Source organism: Hyperolius riggenbachi, chromosome 5 (genome assembly GCF_040937935.1).
Source record: "Hyperolius riggenbachi isolate aHypRig1 chromosome 5, aHypRig1.pri, whole genome shotgun sequence".
Lineage (NCBI taxonomy): Eukaryota > Metazoa > Chordata > Amphibia > Anura > Hyperoliidae > Hyperolius > Hyperolius riggenbachi.
The window spans coordinates 150,317,228-150,339,535 of NC_090650.1; the positions used below are offsets into that span (position 1 = coordinate 150,317,228).

Genomic DNA, 22,308 nt, shown 5'->3' on the forward strand with positions numbered 1-22,308 from the left:
TCGAGGTCGTGCTGTCGTGGTGTACTTAGGCCCTCAACCAAAGTACAGTGTTCAGAAGAAGGCACGTGCCATCAACCCCCAATATTGTCAGGACGTAGTTGACTATTTAACACAGAACACCTCAAATTTCTCAGCTTCCGCACGGAAGTGTGACATATCTTCCTCCTCCTGCTCTGATTCTGGCACCCCACTTAACACTCAGTCGGCCGCCACCACCAAAGTGCCATCACCCCAGGGCTCAGCGTCAGCGGTGTGGAAATTTTTTTCCATGTCTGCCTCAGATGAGAGTCTGCCTCAGTGAGTTATTTGTAATTTTGTACACTGTTTGCATGGTGTGATCCCCTACTGTCCATTAGACCTGTGTTTGGTGCAAGAGGGTGTGATCAGCAGGTCCTATTTGTGCATGTACTAGCTGTGCATAGGTGCTGGAGAGGAGATCCCTTTCCTCTCCACGACACATGCACATAGATGTACAATCATTATCTGCCTGAAAGTGATCCATCCCAGTGATATGATACATATGTGACACAATAGTGTCAAACACCAACGCAGCTGTTTTTTGTTTTATAAATGCTGTACCTTTGATATACCTGATTTTAACCAGTTCGGCCTATCTGGACGAGCTTCCTCGTCCAGATAGGCACTGCTGCTGCCACCGACTGGTGCGCGCGATCGGGCGCGCCCCCACGCGCGCTCCCGCTGCCCGCCGCTAGCCCCCCGATCAGTGAATGGGAATATAATTCCCATTCACCGATCTAACTTTCCCGCAGAAATACCGACGCTTTCTCTACAGAGAACGCGGTATTTCTGCCCCCAGGAAACTTCTCCCCAGCATTTTAGTTCCTGGATGTGAGATCGTTCGCATCCAGGACTTTTTTCACTATGGCCATCTTGTGGCCAAATAGTAAACTGCATCCACATACATTTTTAATAAAAAAAAATATTATTTTACATTTAAAATTAGCAGTTTCCCTCCCACACCAAAAATTACCCACATACACTTTTTTTTTATTAAAAAATAAAATAAAAAATACGATAAAAAAAAAACAAAAACAACATAAATAGTTACCCAAGGGTCTGAACTTTTTAAATATGCTTGTCAAGAGAATATGTTATTATATTATTTAAAATTATAAGCTTATAAATAGTGATGGACGCAAATTGAAAAAATGCACCTTTATTTCTAAATGAAATATCGGCACCATAAATTGTGATAGGGACATCGTTTAAACGGTGTAATAACCGGGACAGATAGGCAAATAAAATACATGAGTTTTAACCACTTAAGGACTGCAGTCATAAAACCCCTTAAGGACCAGAGCCTTTTTTTCCATTCGGACCACTGCAGCTTTCACGGTTTATTGCTCAGTCATACAACCTACCACCTAAATGAATTCTACCTCCTTTTCTTGTCACTAATACAGCTTTCTTTCGGTGCTATTTGATTGCTGCTGCGAGTTTTAGTTTTTATTATATTCATCAAAAAAGACATGAATTTTGTCAAAAAAATGACTTTTTTAACTTTCTGTGCTGACATTTTTCAAATAAAGTAAAATTTCCTATACATTTGAGCGCGAAAGTTATTCTGCTACATGTCTTTGATAAAAAAAAACCCATTCAGTGTATATTTATTGGATTGGGTAAAAGTTATAGCGTTTACAAACTATGGTGCCAAAAGTGAATTTTCCCATTTTCAAGCATCTCTGACTTTTCTGCGCACCTGTCAGGTTTCATGAGGGGCTAAAATTCCAGGATAGTACAAATCCCCCCCAAATGACCCCATTTTGGAAAGAAGACATCCCAAAGTATTCAGTGAGAGGCATGGTGAGTTCATAGAAGATTTTATTTTTTGTCACAAGTTAGCGGAAAATGACACTTTGTAACAAAAAAAAAAAAAAAAGTTTCCATTTCTTCTAACTTGCGACAAAAAAAAATGAAATCTGCCACGGACTCACTATGCTACTCTCTGAATACCTTGAAGTGTCTACTTTCCAAAATGGGGTCATTTGTGGGGTGTGTTCACTGTCCTGGCATTTTGGGGGGTGCCTAATTGTAAGCACCCCTGTAAAGCCTAAAGATGCTCATTGGACTTTGGGCCCCTTAGCGCAGTTAGGCTGCAAAAAAGTGCCACACATGTGGTATTGCTGTACTCAGGAGAAGTAGTATAATGTGTTTTGGGGTGTATTTTTACACATACCCATGCTGGGTGGGAGAAATATCTCCGTAAATGACAATTGTTTTCTATTTTTAACACACAATTGTCAATTTATAGAGATATTTCTCCCACTCAGCATGGGTATGTGGAAAAATACACCCCAAAACACATTATACTACTTCTCCTGAGTACGGCGATACCACATGTGTGGCACTTTTTTGCACCCTAACTGCGCTAAGGGGCCCAAAGTCCAATGAGTACCTTTAGGATTTCACAGGTCATTTTGAGAAATTTCGTTTCAAGACTGCTCCTCACGGTTTAGGGCCCCTAAAATGCCAGGACAGTATAGGAATCCCACAAATTACCCCATTTTAGAAAGAAGACACCCCAAGGTATTCCATTAGGAGGATGGTGAGTTCATAGAAGATTTTTTTTTTTTGTCACAAGTTAGCGGAAATTGATTTTAATTGTTTTTTTTCACAAAGTGTCATTTTCTGCTAACTTGTGACAAAAATAAAATCTTCTATGAACTCACCATACTCCTAACGGAATACCTTGGGGTGTCTTCTTTCTAAAATGGGGTCATTTGTGGGGTTCCTATACTGTCCTGGCATTTTAGGGGCCCTAAACCGTGAGGAGTAGTCTTGAAACCAAATGTCGCAAAATGACCTGTGAAATCCTAAAGGTACTCATTGGACTTTGGGCCCCTTAGCGCACTTAGGGTGCAAGAAAGTGCCACACATGTGGTACCGCCGTACTCAGGAGAAGTAGTATAATGTGTTTTGGGGTGTATTTTTACACATACAGATGCTAGGTGGGAGAAATATCTCTGTAAATGACAATTATTTGATTTTTTTTACACACAATTGTCCATTTACAGAGAGATTTCTCCCACCCAGCATGGGTATGTATAAAAATACACCTCAAAACACATTATACTACTTCTTCTGAGTACGGCGATACCACATGTGTGACACTTTTTTGCAACCTAGGTGCGCTAAGGGGCCTAACGTCCTATTCACAGGTCATTTTGAGGCATTTGGATTCTAGACTACTCCTCACGGTTTAGGGCCCCTAAAATGCCAGGGCAGTATAGGAACCCCACAAGTGACCCCATTTTAGAATGAAGACACCCCAAGGTATTCCGTTAGGGGTATGGTGAGTTCATAGAAGATTTTTTTTTTGTCACAAGTTAGCGGAAAATGACACTTTGTGAAAAAAAAAACAATACATATCAATTTCCGCTAACTTGTGACAAAAAATAAAATCTTCTATGAACTCACCATACTCCTAACGGAATACCTTGGGGTGTCTTCTTTCTAGAATGGGGTCATTTGTGTGGTTCCAATACTGCCCTGGCATTTTAGGGGCCCTAAATCGTGAGTAGTCGTCTTGAACCCAAATGTCTCAAAATGACCTGTGAAATCCTAAAGGTACTCATTGGACTTTGGGCCCCTTAGCACAGTTAGGCTGCAAAAAAGTGTCACACATGTGGTATCGCCGTACTCAGAAGAAGTAGTATAATGTGTTTTGTGGTGTATTTTTACATATAACCATGCTGGGTGGGAGAAATATCTCTGTAAATGACACATTTTTGATTTTTTTTACACACAATTGTCCATTTACAGAGAGATTTCTCCCACCCAGCATGGGTATGTGTAAAAATACATCACAAAACACATTATACTACTTCTCCTGAGTATGGCGATACTACATGTGTGACACTTTTTTGCAGCCTAGGTGCGCTAAGGGGCCTAACGTCCTATTCACAGGTCATTTTGAGGCATTTGTTTTCTAGACTACTCCCCACGGTTTAGGGCCCCTAAAATGCCAGGGCAGTATAGGAACCCCACAAGTGACCCCATTTTAGAAAGACGACACCCCAAGGTATTCCGTTAGGGGTATGGTGAGTTCATAGAAGATTTTATTTTTTGTCACAAGTTAGTGAAAAATGACACTTTGTGAAAAAAACAATAAAAATCCAATTTCCGCTAACTTTTGACAAAAAAATAAAATCTTCTATGAACTCATCATACACCTAACAGAATACCTTGGGGTGTCTTCTTTCTAAAATGGGGTCACTTGTGGGGTTCCTATACTGCCCTGGCATTTTACGGGCCCAAAACTGTGAGTAGTCTGGAAACCAAATTTCTCAAAATGACTGTTCAGGGGTATAAGCATCTGCAAATTTTGATGACAGGTGGTCTATGAGAGGGCAAATTTTGTGGAAACGGTCATAAGCAGGGTGGCCTCTTAGATGACAGGATGTATTGGGCCTGATCTGATGGATAGGAGTGCTAGGGGGGTGACAGGAGGTGATTGATGGGTGTCTCAGGGGGCGGTTAGAGGGGAAAATAGATGCAATCAATGCACTGGGGAGGTGATCGGAAGGGGGTCTGAGGGGGATCTGAGGGTTTGGCCGAGTGATCAGGAGCCCACACGGGGCAAATTAGGGCCTGATCTGATGGGTAGGTGTGCTAGGGGGTGACAGGAGGTGATTTATGGGTGTCTCAAGGTGTGATTAGAGGGGGGAAATAGATGCAAGCAATGCACTAGCGAGGTGATCAGGGCTGTGGTCTGAGGGCGTTCTGAGGTGTGGGCGGGTGATTGGGTGCCCGCAAGGGGCAGATTAGGGTCTAATCTGATGGGTAACAGTGACAGGTGGTGATAGGGGGTGATTGATGGGTAATTAGTGGGTGTTTAGAGGAGAGAATAGATGTAAACAATGGATTTGGGAGGTGATCTGATGTCGGATCTGCGGGCGATCTATTGGTGTGGGTGGGTGATCAGATTGCCCGCAAGGGGCAGGTTAGGGGCTGATTGATGGGTGGCAGTGACAGGGGGTGATTGATGGGTGGCAGTGACAGGGGGTGATTGACAGGTGATCAGTGGGTTATTACAGGGAAGAACGGATGTAAATAATGCACTGGCGAATCGATAGGGGGGGGGGGGGTTGAGGGCAATCTGAGTGTGTGGGCGGGCGATTGGGTGCCCGCAAGGGTCTAATCTGATGGGTAACAGTGACAGGTGGTGATAGGGGGTGATTGATGGGTGATTGATGGGTAATTAGTGGGTGTTTAGAGGAGAGAATAGATGTAAACGATGGATTTGGGAGGTGATCTGATGTCGGATCTGCGGGCGATCTATTGGTGTGGGTGGGTGATCAGATTGCCCGCAAGGGGCAGGTTAGGGGCTGATTGATGGGTGGCAGTGACAGGGGGTGATTGATGGGTGGCAGTGACAGGGGGTGATTGACAGGTGATCAGTGGGTTATTACAGGGAAGAACGGATGTAAATAATGCACTGGCGAATCGATAAGGGGGGGGTTGAGGGCAATCTGAGTGTGTGGGCGGGCGATTGGGTGCCCGCAAGGGTCTAATCTGATGGGTAACAGTGACAGGTGGTGATAGGGGGTGATTGATGGGTGATTGATGGGTAATTAGTGGGTGTTTAGAGGAGAGAATAGATGTAAACGATGGATTTGGGAGGTGATCTGATGTCGGATCTGCGGGCGATCTATTGGTGTGGGTGGGTGATCAGATTGCCCGCAAGGGGCAGGTTAGGGGCTGATTGATGGGTGGCAGTGACAGGGGGTGATTGACGGGTGATTGACAGGTGATTGACAGGTGATTGACAGTTGATCAGGGGGGATAGATGCATACAGTACGCAGGGGGGGGGAGGGTCTGGGGGGGTCTGGGGAGAATCTGAGGGGTGGGGGGGTGATCAGGAGGGAGCAGGGGGCAGTTTAGGGACTAAAAAAAAAAATAGCGTTGACAGATAGTGACAGGGAGTGATTGATGGGTGATTAGGGGGGTGATTGTGTGCAAATGGTGGTCTGGGGGGTGGGCAGGGGGGGGTCTGATGGGTACTGTGGGCGATCAGGGGGCAGGGGGGGGCAGATCAGTGTGTTTGGGTGCAGACTAGGGTGGCTGCAGCCTGCCCTGGTGGTCCCTCGGACACTGGGACCACCAGGGCAGGAGGCAGCCTGTATAATACACTTTGTATACATTACAAAGTGTATTATACACTTTGTAGCGGCGATCGCGGGGTTAACAACCCGCCGGCGCTTCCGATTGGCCGGCGGGTTGACGTCGCGGGTGGGCGGAGCCTATTGCCGGTGGATGCGCGCGCATCCCAGCGCGCGATCCCCGGCCAGAGAGTGCCCCAGGACCTGACGCCAATCTGCGTTACGTGGTCCTGGGGCTGCCACTTTGCCGCCGCCAATATGAAGTAGGCGGTCGGCAAGTGGTTAATTATGGTAGCGTATATTAATTTCAAACTATAATTGCCAAAAACTGAGAAATAATGAATTTTTTTCATTTCTTTCTTAATCTTCCTGTTAAAATAGATTTAGAAAAAAATAATTCTTAGCAAAATGTACTACCCAAAGAAAGCCTAATTAGTGGCGGAAAAAACAAGATATAGATCAATTCATTGTGATAAGTAGCAATAAAGTTATAGGCGAATGAATGGGAGGTGAACGTTGCTCGGATGCATGAGATTTTCGGACTGCGGTGCTGAACCGGTTAATAGAACTAATAAAAGTTATGTTTTAGTGCGCTAGGGGCCTAACCCTGTTCAGGGAACACGTATCCTACACTGCAATAATACCCATGAATTGCTGGTGTAACATGACTGAAATTATAAAACAGTTACTGGATTTCTTCGGTTTTGCTTTTTAGCAGCATTCAGTACTTTTGTACAAATTTGCATATTTCACTATCAAACTGCTGTCACTTTGTTCAGAGAATTAAAAAAAAAAAGTTGTACGAGTTACAGATCAGACAGATAGCTGAGGACTGAAGCAGAAGAGACAAGTATCACTCCACTATACTTTGTTTCATTGGTTGTGGAGCTCTCTAGGGAATTACTTTGATCTGTGATTAAGATATCTTCGTGTCTAGCCTTGAAGACATGGTAGACCTGCCTCTAACATTAGATTATACTGTACTTTGGTGACATCTGCCAATAGCAGACCTCACCACTATCAGAACAGATCTCCTACATTCTGTACTGAAGAGCCCTCTGTCTTCCTCCTACGTATTATGATTACACTTCAGGCTGGGGATCTTTCTTCAGTTGTACTTCTCTAATATATAAGATCGTTGGCAATGTCTTTATCATGTTAACAGGAACATTTATCTTTTCAATAGCCGACACAGGATTATCGGCATTACCTTACTGGAATTTGTAACAAAATTTGCAGGGTGAATAATAATTTTGTTATAGTAAACTCCAAGGGACCCGGAAAAGTGGTTTTCTATATCAGAAGTTTACTATATAAAAAATTGGACTAGAAATGATCCAGCATGACCTGGTACATTCTCTGCTGCAAAGGAGCAACTCTGTCATCCCATTGGAAGAACAGAACAAGCACTTGCACATTTGGTGGACCACAAGGCTAAATATATCTTAGGGCTGCATAGCCAGGCTGGATATATTGCTGGATCATTATCCAGGGCTCCTTAACCACTTCACCCTAACTGGACGAAAATCTTCGTCCAGTTAGGCTGTGCACACTCCCGCGTGTCGTGCGCGCTCCTGCTGTGGCCGTTAGCCCAGCGATCAATGAAAGGGATTAGAAATCCCTTTCACTGATCGGGACCCCCCCCCCCCGGAGAAAAGCCGACAGCGTCTCTTCAGACGCTGCGGCTTTTCTGAGATCAAAAAGTTCCCCGTCTTCATACTTCTTCCTGGGAGCGAGATCGATCACTCCCAGGACTTTTTGACTGTGACCATCTTGTGGCCAAATAGCAAACTACACCAAAAAACACTTTGTATAGAATAAATACATTTTTAAACATTTAAAATCCCCTGTTTACCTCCCACGCCAAAAAATACCCACATACAAGTTTTAATTAAAAAAAATAAAATAAAAAATTACAATGATGAAAAAAAAAACATAGTTACCTAAGGGTCTGAACTTTTTAAATATTCATGTCAAAGGAGTATATCAATATGATTTATTAAATTATGGGCTTCTAAATAGTGATGGACGCAAATTGAAAAAATGCACCTTTATTTCCAAATTAAATTTCGGCGCCATACATTGTGATAGGGACATAATTTAAATGGTGTAATAAGCGGGACAAATTGGTAAATAAAGTACATAGGTTTTAATTATGGTAGCATGTATTAATTTCAAACTATAATGGCCAAAAGCTGAGAATTAATGATTTTTTTCCATTTCTTTCTTAATATTCCTGTTAAAATGGAGTTAGAATAAATACATTCTCAGCAAAATGTATCACCCACAGAAAGCCTAATTGGTGGCGGAAAAAACAAGCTATAGATCAATTCATTGTGATGAGTAGTGCTAAAGTTATTGGCAAATGAATGGGAGGTGAAAGTTGCTCAGATGTAAAAAAAATCTCAACCCTGTAGGCTGAAGTTGTTAAAAATTGCAGTCGTCATTGAATAGATGCAGCCACTCACTTTTTGAGTGGCTCCGATACCTCCGCAGCCAGGACTTGCAGCACCACCCTGAAGAGAGCAGCAGGCCGTGGGTTTAACACTGACATGACACATGAACCGCCCACTGTTTACTATATACAGAGTTAGTGTCCCATACCAGGCGTTGCCCCCTAGATTTTTTATGGAGATTTGCCAGGACCTGCAGAGGTAGTTTACTATGCCCAACTGTTTACTATGCCTGAGTTTATTATAACGAGATTATACTGTATAGATAGATAGATAGATAGATAGATAGATAGATAGATAGATAGATAGATAGATAGATAGATAGATAGATAGACACATACAAAGAGATAGAGAATGAGACCTTTCATGTATATTGCCATATTGTGAAGTGCTACATCTAAGACATAACAGGTGTGCATATGAAGATGCATGTTTGCCTTGGCTAAACTGCATTTTCATTTTAATGGAGGAGATGGGAGCAGTATTCCTACCAATCTGAGTAATGCAGTTACAATCATATGGGAGAGAAATCAAACCTGAATTAGTCCCAGAGCACAAGGCTTGTATAGACACAGGAAAGCTGTTACATGTATCCCCAAATACCTGGATCAAGTGACAATCATCTGACTTCTATATGCAAATGAATAAGAAATTAATTAATGGCAAGAATTGCTACCATGTACTGTATCTGTCAATATGCTCATATAAACATTCTTGCTTTCTTTATTTACTCCTATAAAGAAAGATGTAGAGAAAGAAAGAGGCAATTGACCTCCCATGTCTATGAATGCAAATACAGTATAATGGTGGGTACCCATGCATATTCTGTCCCATCGTATGAACAAAGCACTATAGACACAGGATTATTGGTGCATGAACCAACTGCAGACAGTCAGATCAGATGGCAATCATTTCATATTTTTTACCATTATGAACTGTTACAAAGTCCCTCTATGAGTGTGTTTCCCTTGGTGGTCACAGACTTGCACAGGCACAAGTCAGTTGAACACATAGGGGCATATTTGTAAAGTAGTAATAATTCTCTGCTTTACATGTCACCCTGCACTGTAGCACATCACAGAAATAAACATCAGCCTGTTTATGAAATGCCAAACAATAAAAAGAACATTGTTGTACTGTGCAGTATTACTTCCTTGGTACACCTCTGATTGGCTGCATGGAGTAGCATGTAACCTAGCTGATCTATGAGAAAGCATGAGAATATACTACATATTCCTAGTTTTGGACTAGTCCATCTCTTCATAGGGGATTCTCAGCAAGGCTTTTATTCTTTATAAAGATATTCTCGAAAAAGGATTTAAACAATGATACTGGCCAGCTTTTGCTTTTGCAAATAAATATATCTCTGAGAATCCCCTATAAAAAGATGGACTAGTCCAATACCTGTCACTTCTGTCAGATTTCTACTACCTACTGTAAGTGACAGCAACATAGGAAAAAAGTAATTTATGGCTCATTTTACTCTGGAAAAAATGTACTTCTTATTTGTAAATATTTGCACATATTTTACATTTTACAGTTTTTGTGCTGTAGTGCCCCTTTAAGTATTTTCTTATTATCATGCAGAACAGTTCCCCCTGCTGGTTAAACCTGTTTAAGAAGAAAAAAACTGTTGGTAACGCTTTGATAAATCTGGTCCACTAAAAGGTACTAATAGTGAATTAGTGTTATTGCTGGTTGCATAGCTGGAAAAACATATTTTTTATACAATAACATTTTTTTGTTGCCAAAGGGGGCATTCTTTTTGATGACAAAGGGAATCCGCCGTGGCCTAGAGATGGTCATTGGTTTTGTGAATGGACTTCTGGCATATTATGTGAATAAACCTTGAATCATACACTAATGAGTGTGCAGACCTTCTGGATTATTCTATATGCTTTAATATTGGTTCAGCACCTCAAAATCGTGTATGGTGTGTGACTCTTTCTCTGATCTTGTATTTTTAATTTTTATAGAAGATAAAAAAGATCACTGTGGATGTATGCACATAATGCACCTCCACTACTTTTTATAATTTGCAGCTTGTAGTGTTTATCCTGATTATAACCGGGCTTGATGAATTTTGTATGATTCTGTGTTAAAAAGGGAAAAAGTATACTTTACAAGCTCAGATGATTAAACATTAATGATACAAGGTATTTCGGAAATATTATAAACAGATATTACTGAAGTTTAATTGTGCACTATTTTAAAGAATTAAAGAGTTGATGTTTCACTTTGTTTATTTTTAGGCCTTCTGCATTAGCAAGCAGTCCAACATACCCCGATCTTCCATTTCTAAGGATATCTCCACACAGGAATCCTGGAACAGACTCACCGTTTAGCCCTCCCCATCCTTACATCAACCCATACATGGACTATATCAGATCTTTACACAGTAGCCCTTCTCTTTCTGTGATCTCAGCAGCACGTGGACTCAGCCCCGCTGATGGTAAGTCACAGGAGTAGTGCAGAGGAGTTCAACACAATAGCATGCCAACAAAACTGAAGGACCATTATCATGACAAGCTGTGAAATTTAAAGGGTACCTGAAGTGAGAGGTATATGGAAGCTGACATGTTTATTTAATTTTAAACTATACCAATTGCCTGACAGTCCTGCTGATTGTCTGCCTCTAATATTTATAGCCATAGAACCTGAACAAGCATGCAGATGATTCTGACAAAAATCTGCCAAGATTAGCTGCATGCTTGTTTTAGGTGGGTGATTCAGACATTAATGCAGCCATAGATATCAGCAGGACTGCCAGGTAACTGGTATTGTTTAAAAGGAAATAAATATGGCAGCCTCCATAAACCCGTCACTTCAGGTTCCCTTTGAGGTACATGTGTATGCATACATATAAAATATATGTTTGTCCAAAAGTAAAATGCACCATAATTACATTGTTTTTGTTATTTTGGGTTCACTTACAACAAGTAGTACAAATCAGACATACCTGCAATTTCGATGAGAAAGAAATACGAGACAGGTTGGTTGATAAAAGGTCAAAAGAGAGAGAGAGGAAACCGGCACTGCTGTCATATACTTTAATCCAGACTTGTAATAAAACGAAATGACATTGTCCATACAGAAGTCAAAATTCTAAGACACATACCATTGGTGACTGTGGATGGTGCGGAGGGTGCAGAGCCTTACGGCCGTTTCGCGCGTCTTGCGCTTCTACGGAAGCGCAAGACGCGCGAAACGGCCGTAAGGCTCTGCACCCACCGCACCATCCACAGTCACCAATGGTATGTGTCAAAATCTGGATTAAAGTGTATGACAGCAGTGCCGGTTTCCTCTCTCTCTCTTTTGGCATATAGATACTACTTCTACCTGAGCACGCTGAAGATATACAATATACAGCGCATACGTTTTAGCATTGGACTGTATTGCCCCCCCCACCCCCCCCCCCCTCCTCCCTCCCCTCCGCGGACAGCACACGGACAGTGCAGTGCCAGCATTTCTTTTTTTCTTCCACCTATATGACATCTTGATAAAAGGTCAAAAGATGGTTTCTGGTGTTGGAGATCTGCATTGACTATTTTGTGAATGCTCTTTTAATTTAGCATATGTGGAACAGCTCATTGGAGTTAGCTGTTATGCAGTGTTGTGCTATAAGATTTATCATAGCATAAAAAAATCTTAAAATAAAATATTGTTGGCCCTGCTCAAAAAGAATCTTTGTTTAGCCTGTACCTGAGTAATGATAAACGTCACACGATTGCCTGCTACACGTGATAAAGACTTTTTCCCTTTGTTATGCCCTTGACCTTGAGTTTTAAACCCACAACTGGCAGCTTCTTGCACATGAACAGAATAAGGATAATGTGCTGTAAACAGGTCACAATAGTCCACATTCCACAGTAAATGTGCTACATGTTTGTTAATCTGTGCCCTGTAATGCAAGTGGTTCATATGATGCAATGGTTTAAGAAATAATTTGCTTTCTTCCTCACTCTTGTTTTATATGCAACCTTTCCACACACATATCATGGTTTCTGATCTTGCATTGAAGATTACTTTACATGAAGTGTTCATTTGAGGGCCTGACGTGGCACTGGCATCTCCATTGGGCTCAATCAGAACTTATGTCAAGCCAAAATTTATTTTTTTTCAGCCGTTTAGAAGTAGACTTGCCATTTGCGTATTGGATAATTGGGCTGGCACATAACTCTGTTACACTTCAGTTAAAACATAGGTTGGTGTGTGGGCATTGTCCTTAAAGAAAATCTGTCAGAATGATTATTTTTGGAAATAGGAATGTCCATACTTAAAGAGACTCCGTAACAAAAATTGCATCCTGTTTTTTATCATCCTACAAGTTCCAAAAGCTATTCTAATGTGTTCTGGCTTACTGCAGCACGTTCTACTATCACCATCTCTGTAATAAATCAACTTATCTCTCTCTTGTCAGACTTATCAGCCTGTGTCTGGAAGGCTGCCAAGTTCTTCAGTGTTGTGGTTCTGTGATGCATCTCTTCCCTTCAGGCCCCTCTCTGCACACTGCCTGTGTATTATTTAGATTAGGACAGCTTCTCTCTTCTCTCTTATCTTTTACAAGCTGGATAAATCCTCCTCTGAGCTGGCTGGGCTTTCACATACTGAGGAATTACATACAGGCAGAGCTGTCTGCATTCTGCAGGAAGAAACAGCCTGACCCTTCAGTGGAAGATAGCTACAGGGGGAAAGAAACACAGAAATGATCTCTTGAGATTCAAAAGGAAAGGTGTATACAGCCTGCTTGTGTATGAATGTATTTTCTATGTGTGGACATACTGTACATCAACCTACTTCCTGGTTTGGTGGCCATTTTGTTTGTTTATAAACAAACTTTTTAAAACTGTTTTTAACCACTTTTAATGCGGCGAGGAGCGGCGAAATTGTGACAGAGGGTAATAGGAGATGTCCCCAACGCACTGGTATGTTTACTTTTGTGCGATTTTAACAATACAGATTCTCTTTAAGTTGTTACTACAAGGACATTTTATCAGTGAGCAACATCCGTTTTCTAGGTGCATCTCTCAGAGGCCCTGAGTTTCAGTTTCAGAGATGTCTTAATCAGTTTCCTGAGTTGTTACAGTTATAAAAATCTCACACTTCAAAAGTGTTGCCAGTTATACATAAAAATTAATAAAAAACTAAAAAAACTAAAGGCTGTTTGAACTTACCTTTACCAACGGGGCAAATTCGGTTGAAAGCACACAGCTTAGTCGTAGTAATACACAGTCTTAATGGGGTCAGTCAACCCTCAGGACAGAATCCTGGACATAACTCAGTGTAAGGAATAACAAGTAAAACGGACTAAGACTACTAATATTTCCTGTTATATCTGTATCATGGTTAGATTCAGAAGGAGGGTCATTCAATGAGTTTTTTTTACTACACAAGATTCCTTTTAAATGTTTAATATGAAGCACTGATTTTCTCCCACATTACAAAAACAAACTGAAAAGCTTTTTAGTTCCCTCACAAAAGTGGCATTAGACCATGATAGCTACATTAGACCACGAATATAGGACAACAACGACAATGGGGTTGTTTCACTAAACCGTGCTATTTTATAGCACGAGTGTTAGGAAATAGCGCGCATGTACGCCCTCGTTAATTTTAGTGCGTTATGTAGATAGTTGTGCCGCATTAACGCGCAAAAAACTTTGTTAGCGAGCGTAAAACTGTGTTAACTTGCATAAAACTTTACGCGCGTTACAACGCGTGCTAAACGCATAGCACGGCTACTGTTATGCATTTTTTTTTTAATGCTCACAGATCATTCCTGTAAAGACGTTGGCCCATACACAATTAACCTTTTCTCCTAATAGGTGATATTTTTACACCTTGTTGTGAGAAAATGCGGAAAAGCCGCCGTGGGTGCTCAGAGCAAGGCGGCTGTTTCCGCGTCCAATGCGGCGGATTCCGCATCTGACGAGCCGGTTTGCACGCATAGGCCTACATCTGTCAGCATGGTTGAACACGGAGAAACTGCCACATGCTCGGATAGCGGTGCGGCTGGTTCCGCGCCCTGCACAGCGGGTACATTGCAACACATGTCTGGTGTGGCTGGGACTGATGGTCCACGCAGATTCAGAAGGACGCGCGCGCGCGTGGAGAGGCAGAACTTTTATGACAGCCAGAGGGGTGTCAGCTGACCAAGCAGGTCAGCTAACAATTTAACCATTTCTGATTGGTCCAGCACTTAGGGGAGGCGCTGGAGAGCGCTATAGTATATATACTGGGTGCTGGTCATTTCTCTGGTGTCTGCCGTTGCGATCACTACGTGGTAGCACTCAGACCTTTTTGTCACTATCTGTGTATTGTTATTCTGTTATACTTCAGACTAGTTCCAGGGTGTTGATGATCAAGGAGCTCACACCCAAGACTAGGGAACTGTATTACCATTCTGTTATAATTCAGACTAGTTCCAGGGTGTTGATGATCAAGGAACTCACACCCAAGACTAGGGAACTTTATTACCATTCTGTTATACTTCAGACTAGTTCCAGGGTGTTGCTGATCAAGGAACTCACACCCAAGACTAGGGACCTGTATTACCATCCTGTTATACTTCAGACTAGTTCCAGGGTGTTGATGATCAAGGAACTCACACCCAAGACTAGGGAACTGTATTACCACTCTGTTATATATCAGACTAGTTCCAGGGTGTTGATGATCACAGAGCTCACACCTCAGACTAGGCATTGTTATTATCTGTTATGACGTCCTGCTTTCCTGACCACTCTCTTGATCTCTGATTTGGTACTTCGCTATATCTGATACTCTGTTGCTGAACCCTGCTTGTCTTAGAATTCCGTATCTGTCTCCTGTCTCTGTATCTGATCTGTCTTGTCTGTTGCCGACCTGGCCTGTCCGACCTCGAGAACTATCTCCCCTGTTTAGAGATAGTTCACAGATCTGTCAGTGACACTCCACCATTGGTGTCACTCACACTCTGGTCCTTCCCACTCTCAGCTGGACTCCTCCCCTTGGGGAGCCTCAGGCCATTGGAAGGAGCTTGTTCTTGGGCAGTATCTCTTACTGCCTGGCACCCTCGACACGGATGCTCTCCTCAAAGTATTACTGTTGCACCAAACACTCATATTACTCAGGTGTCCAAAGGTTAGAGATATATCTGATTATCGGTGATCATCAATAATCGGGTATATATCTGTATTCTCGGTGATACTGCAGATCACCGGTAATCAGATCCTCTCTGTGTTACACCGATCGTTACACTTATAAATAAATGCCATTTAAACAATACATTTTTTCACCTACTTTTTGGTACCTTACCAATTGAAAAGTGCTGAAAAATTATTTTAAAGAAAAAAATGAAAAATATTCTAGGAGAAAACTCAGAAGAAAAAGTTAATTGAATAAGGGCCTTTGTTTTGTGACTATTTCATTCTCATGTCCAAATTCAGTATATAGCGAGGTTAAGATTCAAGATGGTGGACTACAAAATCAACCATAACAAATCAGTCAGGTGAAGCTGATCATCAATTAAATTCAGTCAAAGTGTTGTTAGATTAACTAAGAGAGGTTTTTATTTTGTCACAGGGTAGTATGGCTAATTGTGCTTCTTAAAGAGAACCTGATGTAGCATGAAATAAAAACAAATAGATACTTACCTAAGAAGAATGAACTCTTTGGATCCTCCAAAGCCTTCCCACATCCTCTTCCAGACCACCGCCTATGCCCGGGCCCCTTTTCAAGTTCACACCCTCACTCCTCGTCATTCACAACATGCTACACCTTGTGCACTAATGGCTTTGGGATTATGCACTAATGGCACTACGGCTGCCCTCTTAGACAGTGGGAAACACAGCCACATGAACATATCTGACAAGTTGTTATTGTACAACAGTGTGGGCCAGGAGGATGTGGGAAGCCTCTGTAGGATTCAGATGCTTCCTTCTTCGTAGGTAAGTATCTCATTTTTTATACTGCTTCAGGTACACCTTGAGTGTAGTTAGGTAGTGAATAATTGACCGAAACACTATGATACATGTTTACTGTGTGTGTGACAAAATGGGCAGTAATGAATAAGCAAACACTTTTTCAGATCACTTTATGTATATGGTTTTTTTTAGCTTCTGATTATAACAGTAAATACTCCCAGATTCATAGACAGACCAACATGTGAAGTACAATCATCTTGGTGAAATGAGACACTACTTGAAGCAAATCTGTTCCTATTCAGCATGTGAAAGGCATCCTCAGCCATTTTCAGTAGGCTGCTCGACAGCAAAGGACATGTCTTATCTATTAGACACCTTAATAAATTATAGAAGATAAGGCGGCATGGAGGAAATTGCTAACATTTCCTCTTTTACTTTTTCTAAACATCTTGTATTGTGTCCTCTCAGAGCAAACACTCCGCTGTTGACATCAACCTGCGATACACCTTATTTTTTCCAGTTTTGTGTCTAAATCTGTAAATAAGATCAGTAACATAAAACATAACAATCTACCACAGTATCCATTTCATCTGTATAGTGTGCATTAACATATTGCGGAGAGACATATTTGCTGACAGCACCGCACAAAGTTGTTCACATATGAAAAGTGACAGTTCTGTCACTTGATCAGATATTCAAGGATAAACACAAAAATATTGTTATACATAGAAATTATATCATTTGAAGAACATGCAGAGGCTTATGTGACTGCAAGAGTCTTTCATAAATAGAGCCTCTTTTAGCTGAGTCCCTATACATTTAACACCCTCAGAGATATGAATAAGTACAGTAAATAAACAACAGAGTAGAGATGAGCCTTTTTACTTTTCCCCACTTTCTATTGGACTACTGACCAGCCTCATACTGACTTAATGGGTACTCATACTCACCCTGTTCTAGGGGTAAATCTCATGAAAACTAGCAGAATAAAATACTTACTACTTACTAATGACATTTTGGCTGAAACTCCTCCCCCTTGGTCTAGTAGTGTCAGTAAAGTGGAAATGGTTATCTTTAAAGGATACCTGAGGTGACATGTCACAAGATGAGATAGGCCCCGTTTCCACTATCGCGAATCCACATGCGTCTTGCGTATGCGGATTCGCATAGACAATATAAGTGAATGTTCCTGTTTCCACTTATGCGTCTGCGGGAGCGTTTTATTGTGCAGAGAAAATCTGCACGGAACACCCTGCAGAATTCGCCTGCGTGTGGAATGCAGGCGAATCGCACATAATGTATTTAATAGGGAAATCGCATGCGTTTTCCCCATGCGTTTTTTGCCGCGAATTCGCATGCGAATTCGCATAGGTACCAATGTAAATTCACACAGGCAGTGACATGGTTAAAATCGCATATACCCTCACCTATGCGAATTCGCGGCAAAAACGCATGCGGAATCGCATCCGCATGCGATTTCATCAGCGGTGGAATCCAGGCGATTCTGCACCGCAATAGTGGAAACGAGACCATAGACATGGGTATATAAAGTGCCTAGTACACAAATAACTATGCCGTGTTCCTTTTTTTCTTTTTCAGCCTGAAAGAGGTAAATATCAGGGATGCAACTGGCTGACTCAGTCCTGATTCAGATAGGAAGTGACTACAGTGTGACCCTCACTGATAAGAAATTCCAACTATCAAACACTTTCCTAGCAGAAAATGGTTTCTAAAAGCAGGAAAGAGATTAACAAGGGACAATAGTGCATACATTTTAACTCCGGCATACTTCAATGAATGTGTCATTGAGCAAAAACAATACAACAGTTAAAATGTAGATTTAAACTCAACCGGTTCAGCACCGCAGTCCGAAAATCTCATGCATCCGAGCAACGTTCACCTCCCATTCATTCGCCTATAACTTTATTGCTACTTATCACAATGAATTGATCTATATCTTGTTTTTTCCGCCACTAATTAGGCTTTCTTTGGGTAGTACATTTTGCTAAGAATTATTTTTTTCTAAATCTATTTTAACATGAAGATTAGGAAAGAAATGAAAAAAATTCATTATTTCTCAGTTTTTGGCCATTATAGTTTGAAATTAATATACGCTACCGTAATTAAAACTCGTATTTTATTTGCCCATCTGTCCCGGTTATTACACCGTTTAAACAATGTCCCTATCACAATTTATGGTGCCGATATTTCATTTAGAAATAAAGGTGCATTTTTTCAATTTGCGTCCATCACTATTTATAAGCTTATAATTTTAAATAATATAATAACATATTCTCTTGACATGCATATTTAAAAAGTTCAGACCCTTGGGTATTATTTATTTATTTATTTGTTGTATTTATAAAGCGCCAACATATTACGCAGCGCTGGACATTAATTTAGGTTACAGACAATATTTAGGGGTGACAAACAGCAATATGACAATACAGGAATACAAGAAAACCAGATCACACAGCACAGTATGAGTACAAGGTAATGCTTAGTCAGTCACTGGATGGGAGCATGGAGTTAGGCAAGTTAGGTTCACTCAAATGCATAGCATGGGTGTACAGTAATAGAGGTGCATGATCAGGTAGGACACAAAAGGAGTGAGGACCCTGCCCAAAGGCTTACAATCTAGAGGGAGAGGTAGGGACACGAGAGGTAGGGGACCAGAGTTCGGCTGTGGGTTTAGAGCAATTGTGAGGGGTGGTAGGCAAGAGTGAAAAGGTGAGTTTTGAGGGCCTTCTTGAACTTGTTGAAGGAGGGGGCTGCCCTAATGGGTGGAGGTAGGGAGTTCCATAGTGTCGGAGCGGCTCTTGAGAAGTCTTGGAGGCGTGCATGGGACTGGGTGATGCGGGGGACGGTCAGGTGAAGTTCATTGGAGGAGCGGAGTGAGCGGCTTGGTGTGTATCTCTGAGTAAGATCAGAAATGTAGGTTGGACAGGTTTTGTGGATGGATTTGTAGGTCAGACACAATATCTTGAATCTGATTCTGGACTGGATAGGAAGCCAGTGGAGGGATTCACGGAGGGGAGCCGCCCTGGTGGAGCGATGGGAGGAGTGGATAATTCTGGCAGCCGCATTCATGATGGACTGCAGTGGGGCTATTCGGGTCTTAGGGAGTCCAGACAGAAGGGCATTGCAGTAGTCGAGGCGGGAAATTATGAGGGCATGGATGAGGAGTTTGGTGGTGGCAGGGGTCAGGAAAGAGCGAATCTTACAGATGTTACGAAGGTGGAAGTTGCAGGACTTTGTGAGGTTTTGGATGTGGGGAGTGAAGGAGAGTGCGGAGTCCAGGGTGACACCCAGACAGCGGGCTTGAGAGGTAGGGTGAATAGTAGTGTGATTAACAGTGACCTGCACATCTGGGAGGTCCAGGGATGACCGGGGTGGAAAGATCATAAATTCCGTTTTGTCTAGATTTAGTTTTAGGAACCTAGCGGACATCCAGGAGGAGATGGCAGATAGGCAGGAGGAGACCTTGTCCATGGTAGTGGTGGATATGTCAGGGGTGTGGAGATAGATTTGGGTGTCATCTGCATACAGATGATAGTTAAAACCCATGGAGGAGATAACCTTGCCAATGGAGGATGTGTATAGGGAGAACAGTAGGGGGCCAAGGACCGAGCCTTGGGGGACTCCCACTGAGAGGTGGTTGGGGGTGGACGAGGACTCATTGAAGGAGGTCGTGAAGGAGCAGTTGGAGAGGTAGGATGAAAGCCAGGTCAGGGCGAGATCGTGAATGCCCATGGATTGGAGGGACTGGAGGAGTAGGGGATGATCTACTGTATCAAAAGCTGCTGAAAGGTCAAGGAGGAGGAGAATGGTGTATTTACCTTCAGCTTTAGCTAAGGCAAGGTCATTGACCACTTTGGTGAGAGCCGTTTCGGTTGAGTGGGCAGGCCGAAATCCAGATTGCAGTGGGTCTAGTAGTGAGTTGGCATTGAGGTACTGGGTCAGGCGTTGGTGAACCAGATGCTCAAGGAGTTTTGAGGCGAAGGGGAGGAGGGAGATCGGGCGGTAGTTGGAGGGTAGCGAGGGGTCGAGGGAGGGTTTCTTGAGCAGAGGCAGTACAGTGGCCTGCTTGAAGTCTGAGGGGAAGGTGCCTGTGGATAGGGAGAGGTTAAACATGGTAGTGAGGACTGGGGCCAGATCCGTGAAGTGAGGCTGAAGTAGATCAGAAGGGATAGGGTCAAGGGGGGAGGTAGTGGTATGGGAAGTCTGCAGTAGGTGGTTGACCTCAGTGGTAGTAGGAGTGAAGGAGGTGAGGGGAGGATAGGGTGGAGAAGGAGTAGGTTGTGAGCAGGTGGGAGGTGAAGATTGAAGATTGGATATTTCCTGACGGATGGAGACTATTTTGTTGGTGAAGTGGGTGGCTAAATCTGTGGCAGAGAGGGAGGAAACAGAAGGTGGGGGGGGGTGGGTTTAAGCAGGGAGTTGAAGGTGCTAAAAAGACGCCGGGGATTGGAAGCTTGTGCTCCGATGAGCTTGGTAAAGTATTCCTGCTTCGCATGAGCAAGGGCAGTGTGGAACTGCTGCAGGTTAGTCTTGTACTGTAGGAAATCCTGGTTTAGTCGAGTTTTCCGCCATTTTCGTTCAGTGGCGCGTGTTTCCCTCTGGAGGTTGCGAGTATGGGTAGTGCGCCAGGGCTGGGGGTTAGGGGGTCGGTTGCGGCGGAATATTGGTGGAGCAGCTTTCTCTAGGGTTGATGAGAGAATTTGGTGATACTGAGCTGCAGCAAGATTAGGACAGGTTAGGGTGGGGAGAGTGGAGGATAGGCCATGGAGGGAGTCAGCAAGGACACCAGGGTTGAGCTTGCGTAGGTCTCGCTGCCATCGACCAGGTGGGTGGGCGGGTAGTTTGGAGGTGCCTTCCGTGAGGAGGTTGAAGGCGAGAAGGTAATGGTCTGAGGGTGGAAATGGTGCGATGTCGAGGTCTGCAATGGTGGTGGATTTAGTGAATATAAGGTCGAGAGTGTGACGTGCAGTGTGAGTGGGGGCGTTGGTGTGTTGTACTAGGCCATGTGAGTTGGCTATGGTGAGTAGCCGGGTCGCAACAGAGTTCTTGGGTTCATTGATGGGTATATTGAAATCCCCGAGGATGATGGTGGGGAGGTCAGAGGAGAGGATGTGTGGGAGCCAGGAGGCAAGGTTGTCGAGAAATTGTCGTGTGGAGCCCGGAGGGCGGTATAAGACTGCAACAATGGCTGGGAGGGGATTGTAGAGGCGGGCCTCAAATGATGTGAATTGTAGGGAGGAAGGTGGAGTGAGGACACGGAATGTGCAGGATGGGGAGAGGAGCAGACCCACCCCTCCCCCGGTCCTGTTGTCTGGTCTGGGGGTGTGACTGAGGTGAAGCCCCCCGTATGAGAGGGCAGCCTCTGCGGCAGAGTCAGAGGGGGTGAGCCATGTCTCAGTGAGTGCGAGGATGGTGAGGGATTTGGAGAGGAAGAGGTTGTGGACCTCTGTAAGTTTATTGCGGACGGATCTGGCATTCCAGAGACCGCAGGGTAGGGGGAGCATGTGCTTGTGAGTGGGATGGATGGAAATGAGGTTGGGGCGAGGATGGGTGTTGAAGTTATTTGTGGACAGAGAGCTGTGAAGCGGGTCAGCAGGGGATGCTTGTCTGGCAGCAGGCTGTGGCCCAGGGTTAGGCGATATTTCACCAGCAGCAAGTAAGAGTAGGAGGGAGAGAGTAAGCAAATGTGAATGGGATTTAAATGTTTGTGAGGTTTTTGAGCTGCTGGAGGGAGAGAGAGATTTCAGGAGAGCTAACAGTTCATGAGAAGCTGAGTAAGGTGAGCAAAGCAGAGCAGATGAAATGAATAT

The 22,308-nt window shown here is 43.1% G+C and overlaps 1 protein-coding gene across 2 annotated transcripts in view; it reads left to right on the top strand.

Annotated features, from left to right (window-relative positions):
- Positions 1-22,308, top strand: part of GLI3 (GLI family zinc finger 3) — a 425,689-nt gene that overhangs the window by 285,891 nt on the left and 117,490 nt on the right. For both annotated transcript variants that reach the window (XM_068236373.1, XM_068236372.1), the window contains one exon: positions 10,829-11,028. In XM_068236373.1, the coding sequence (XP_068092474.1) occupies positions 10,829-11,028 (200 nt within the window). The remainder of the gene's footprint in view (positions 1-10,828; positions 11,029-22,308) is intronic.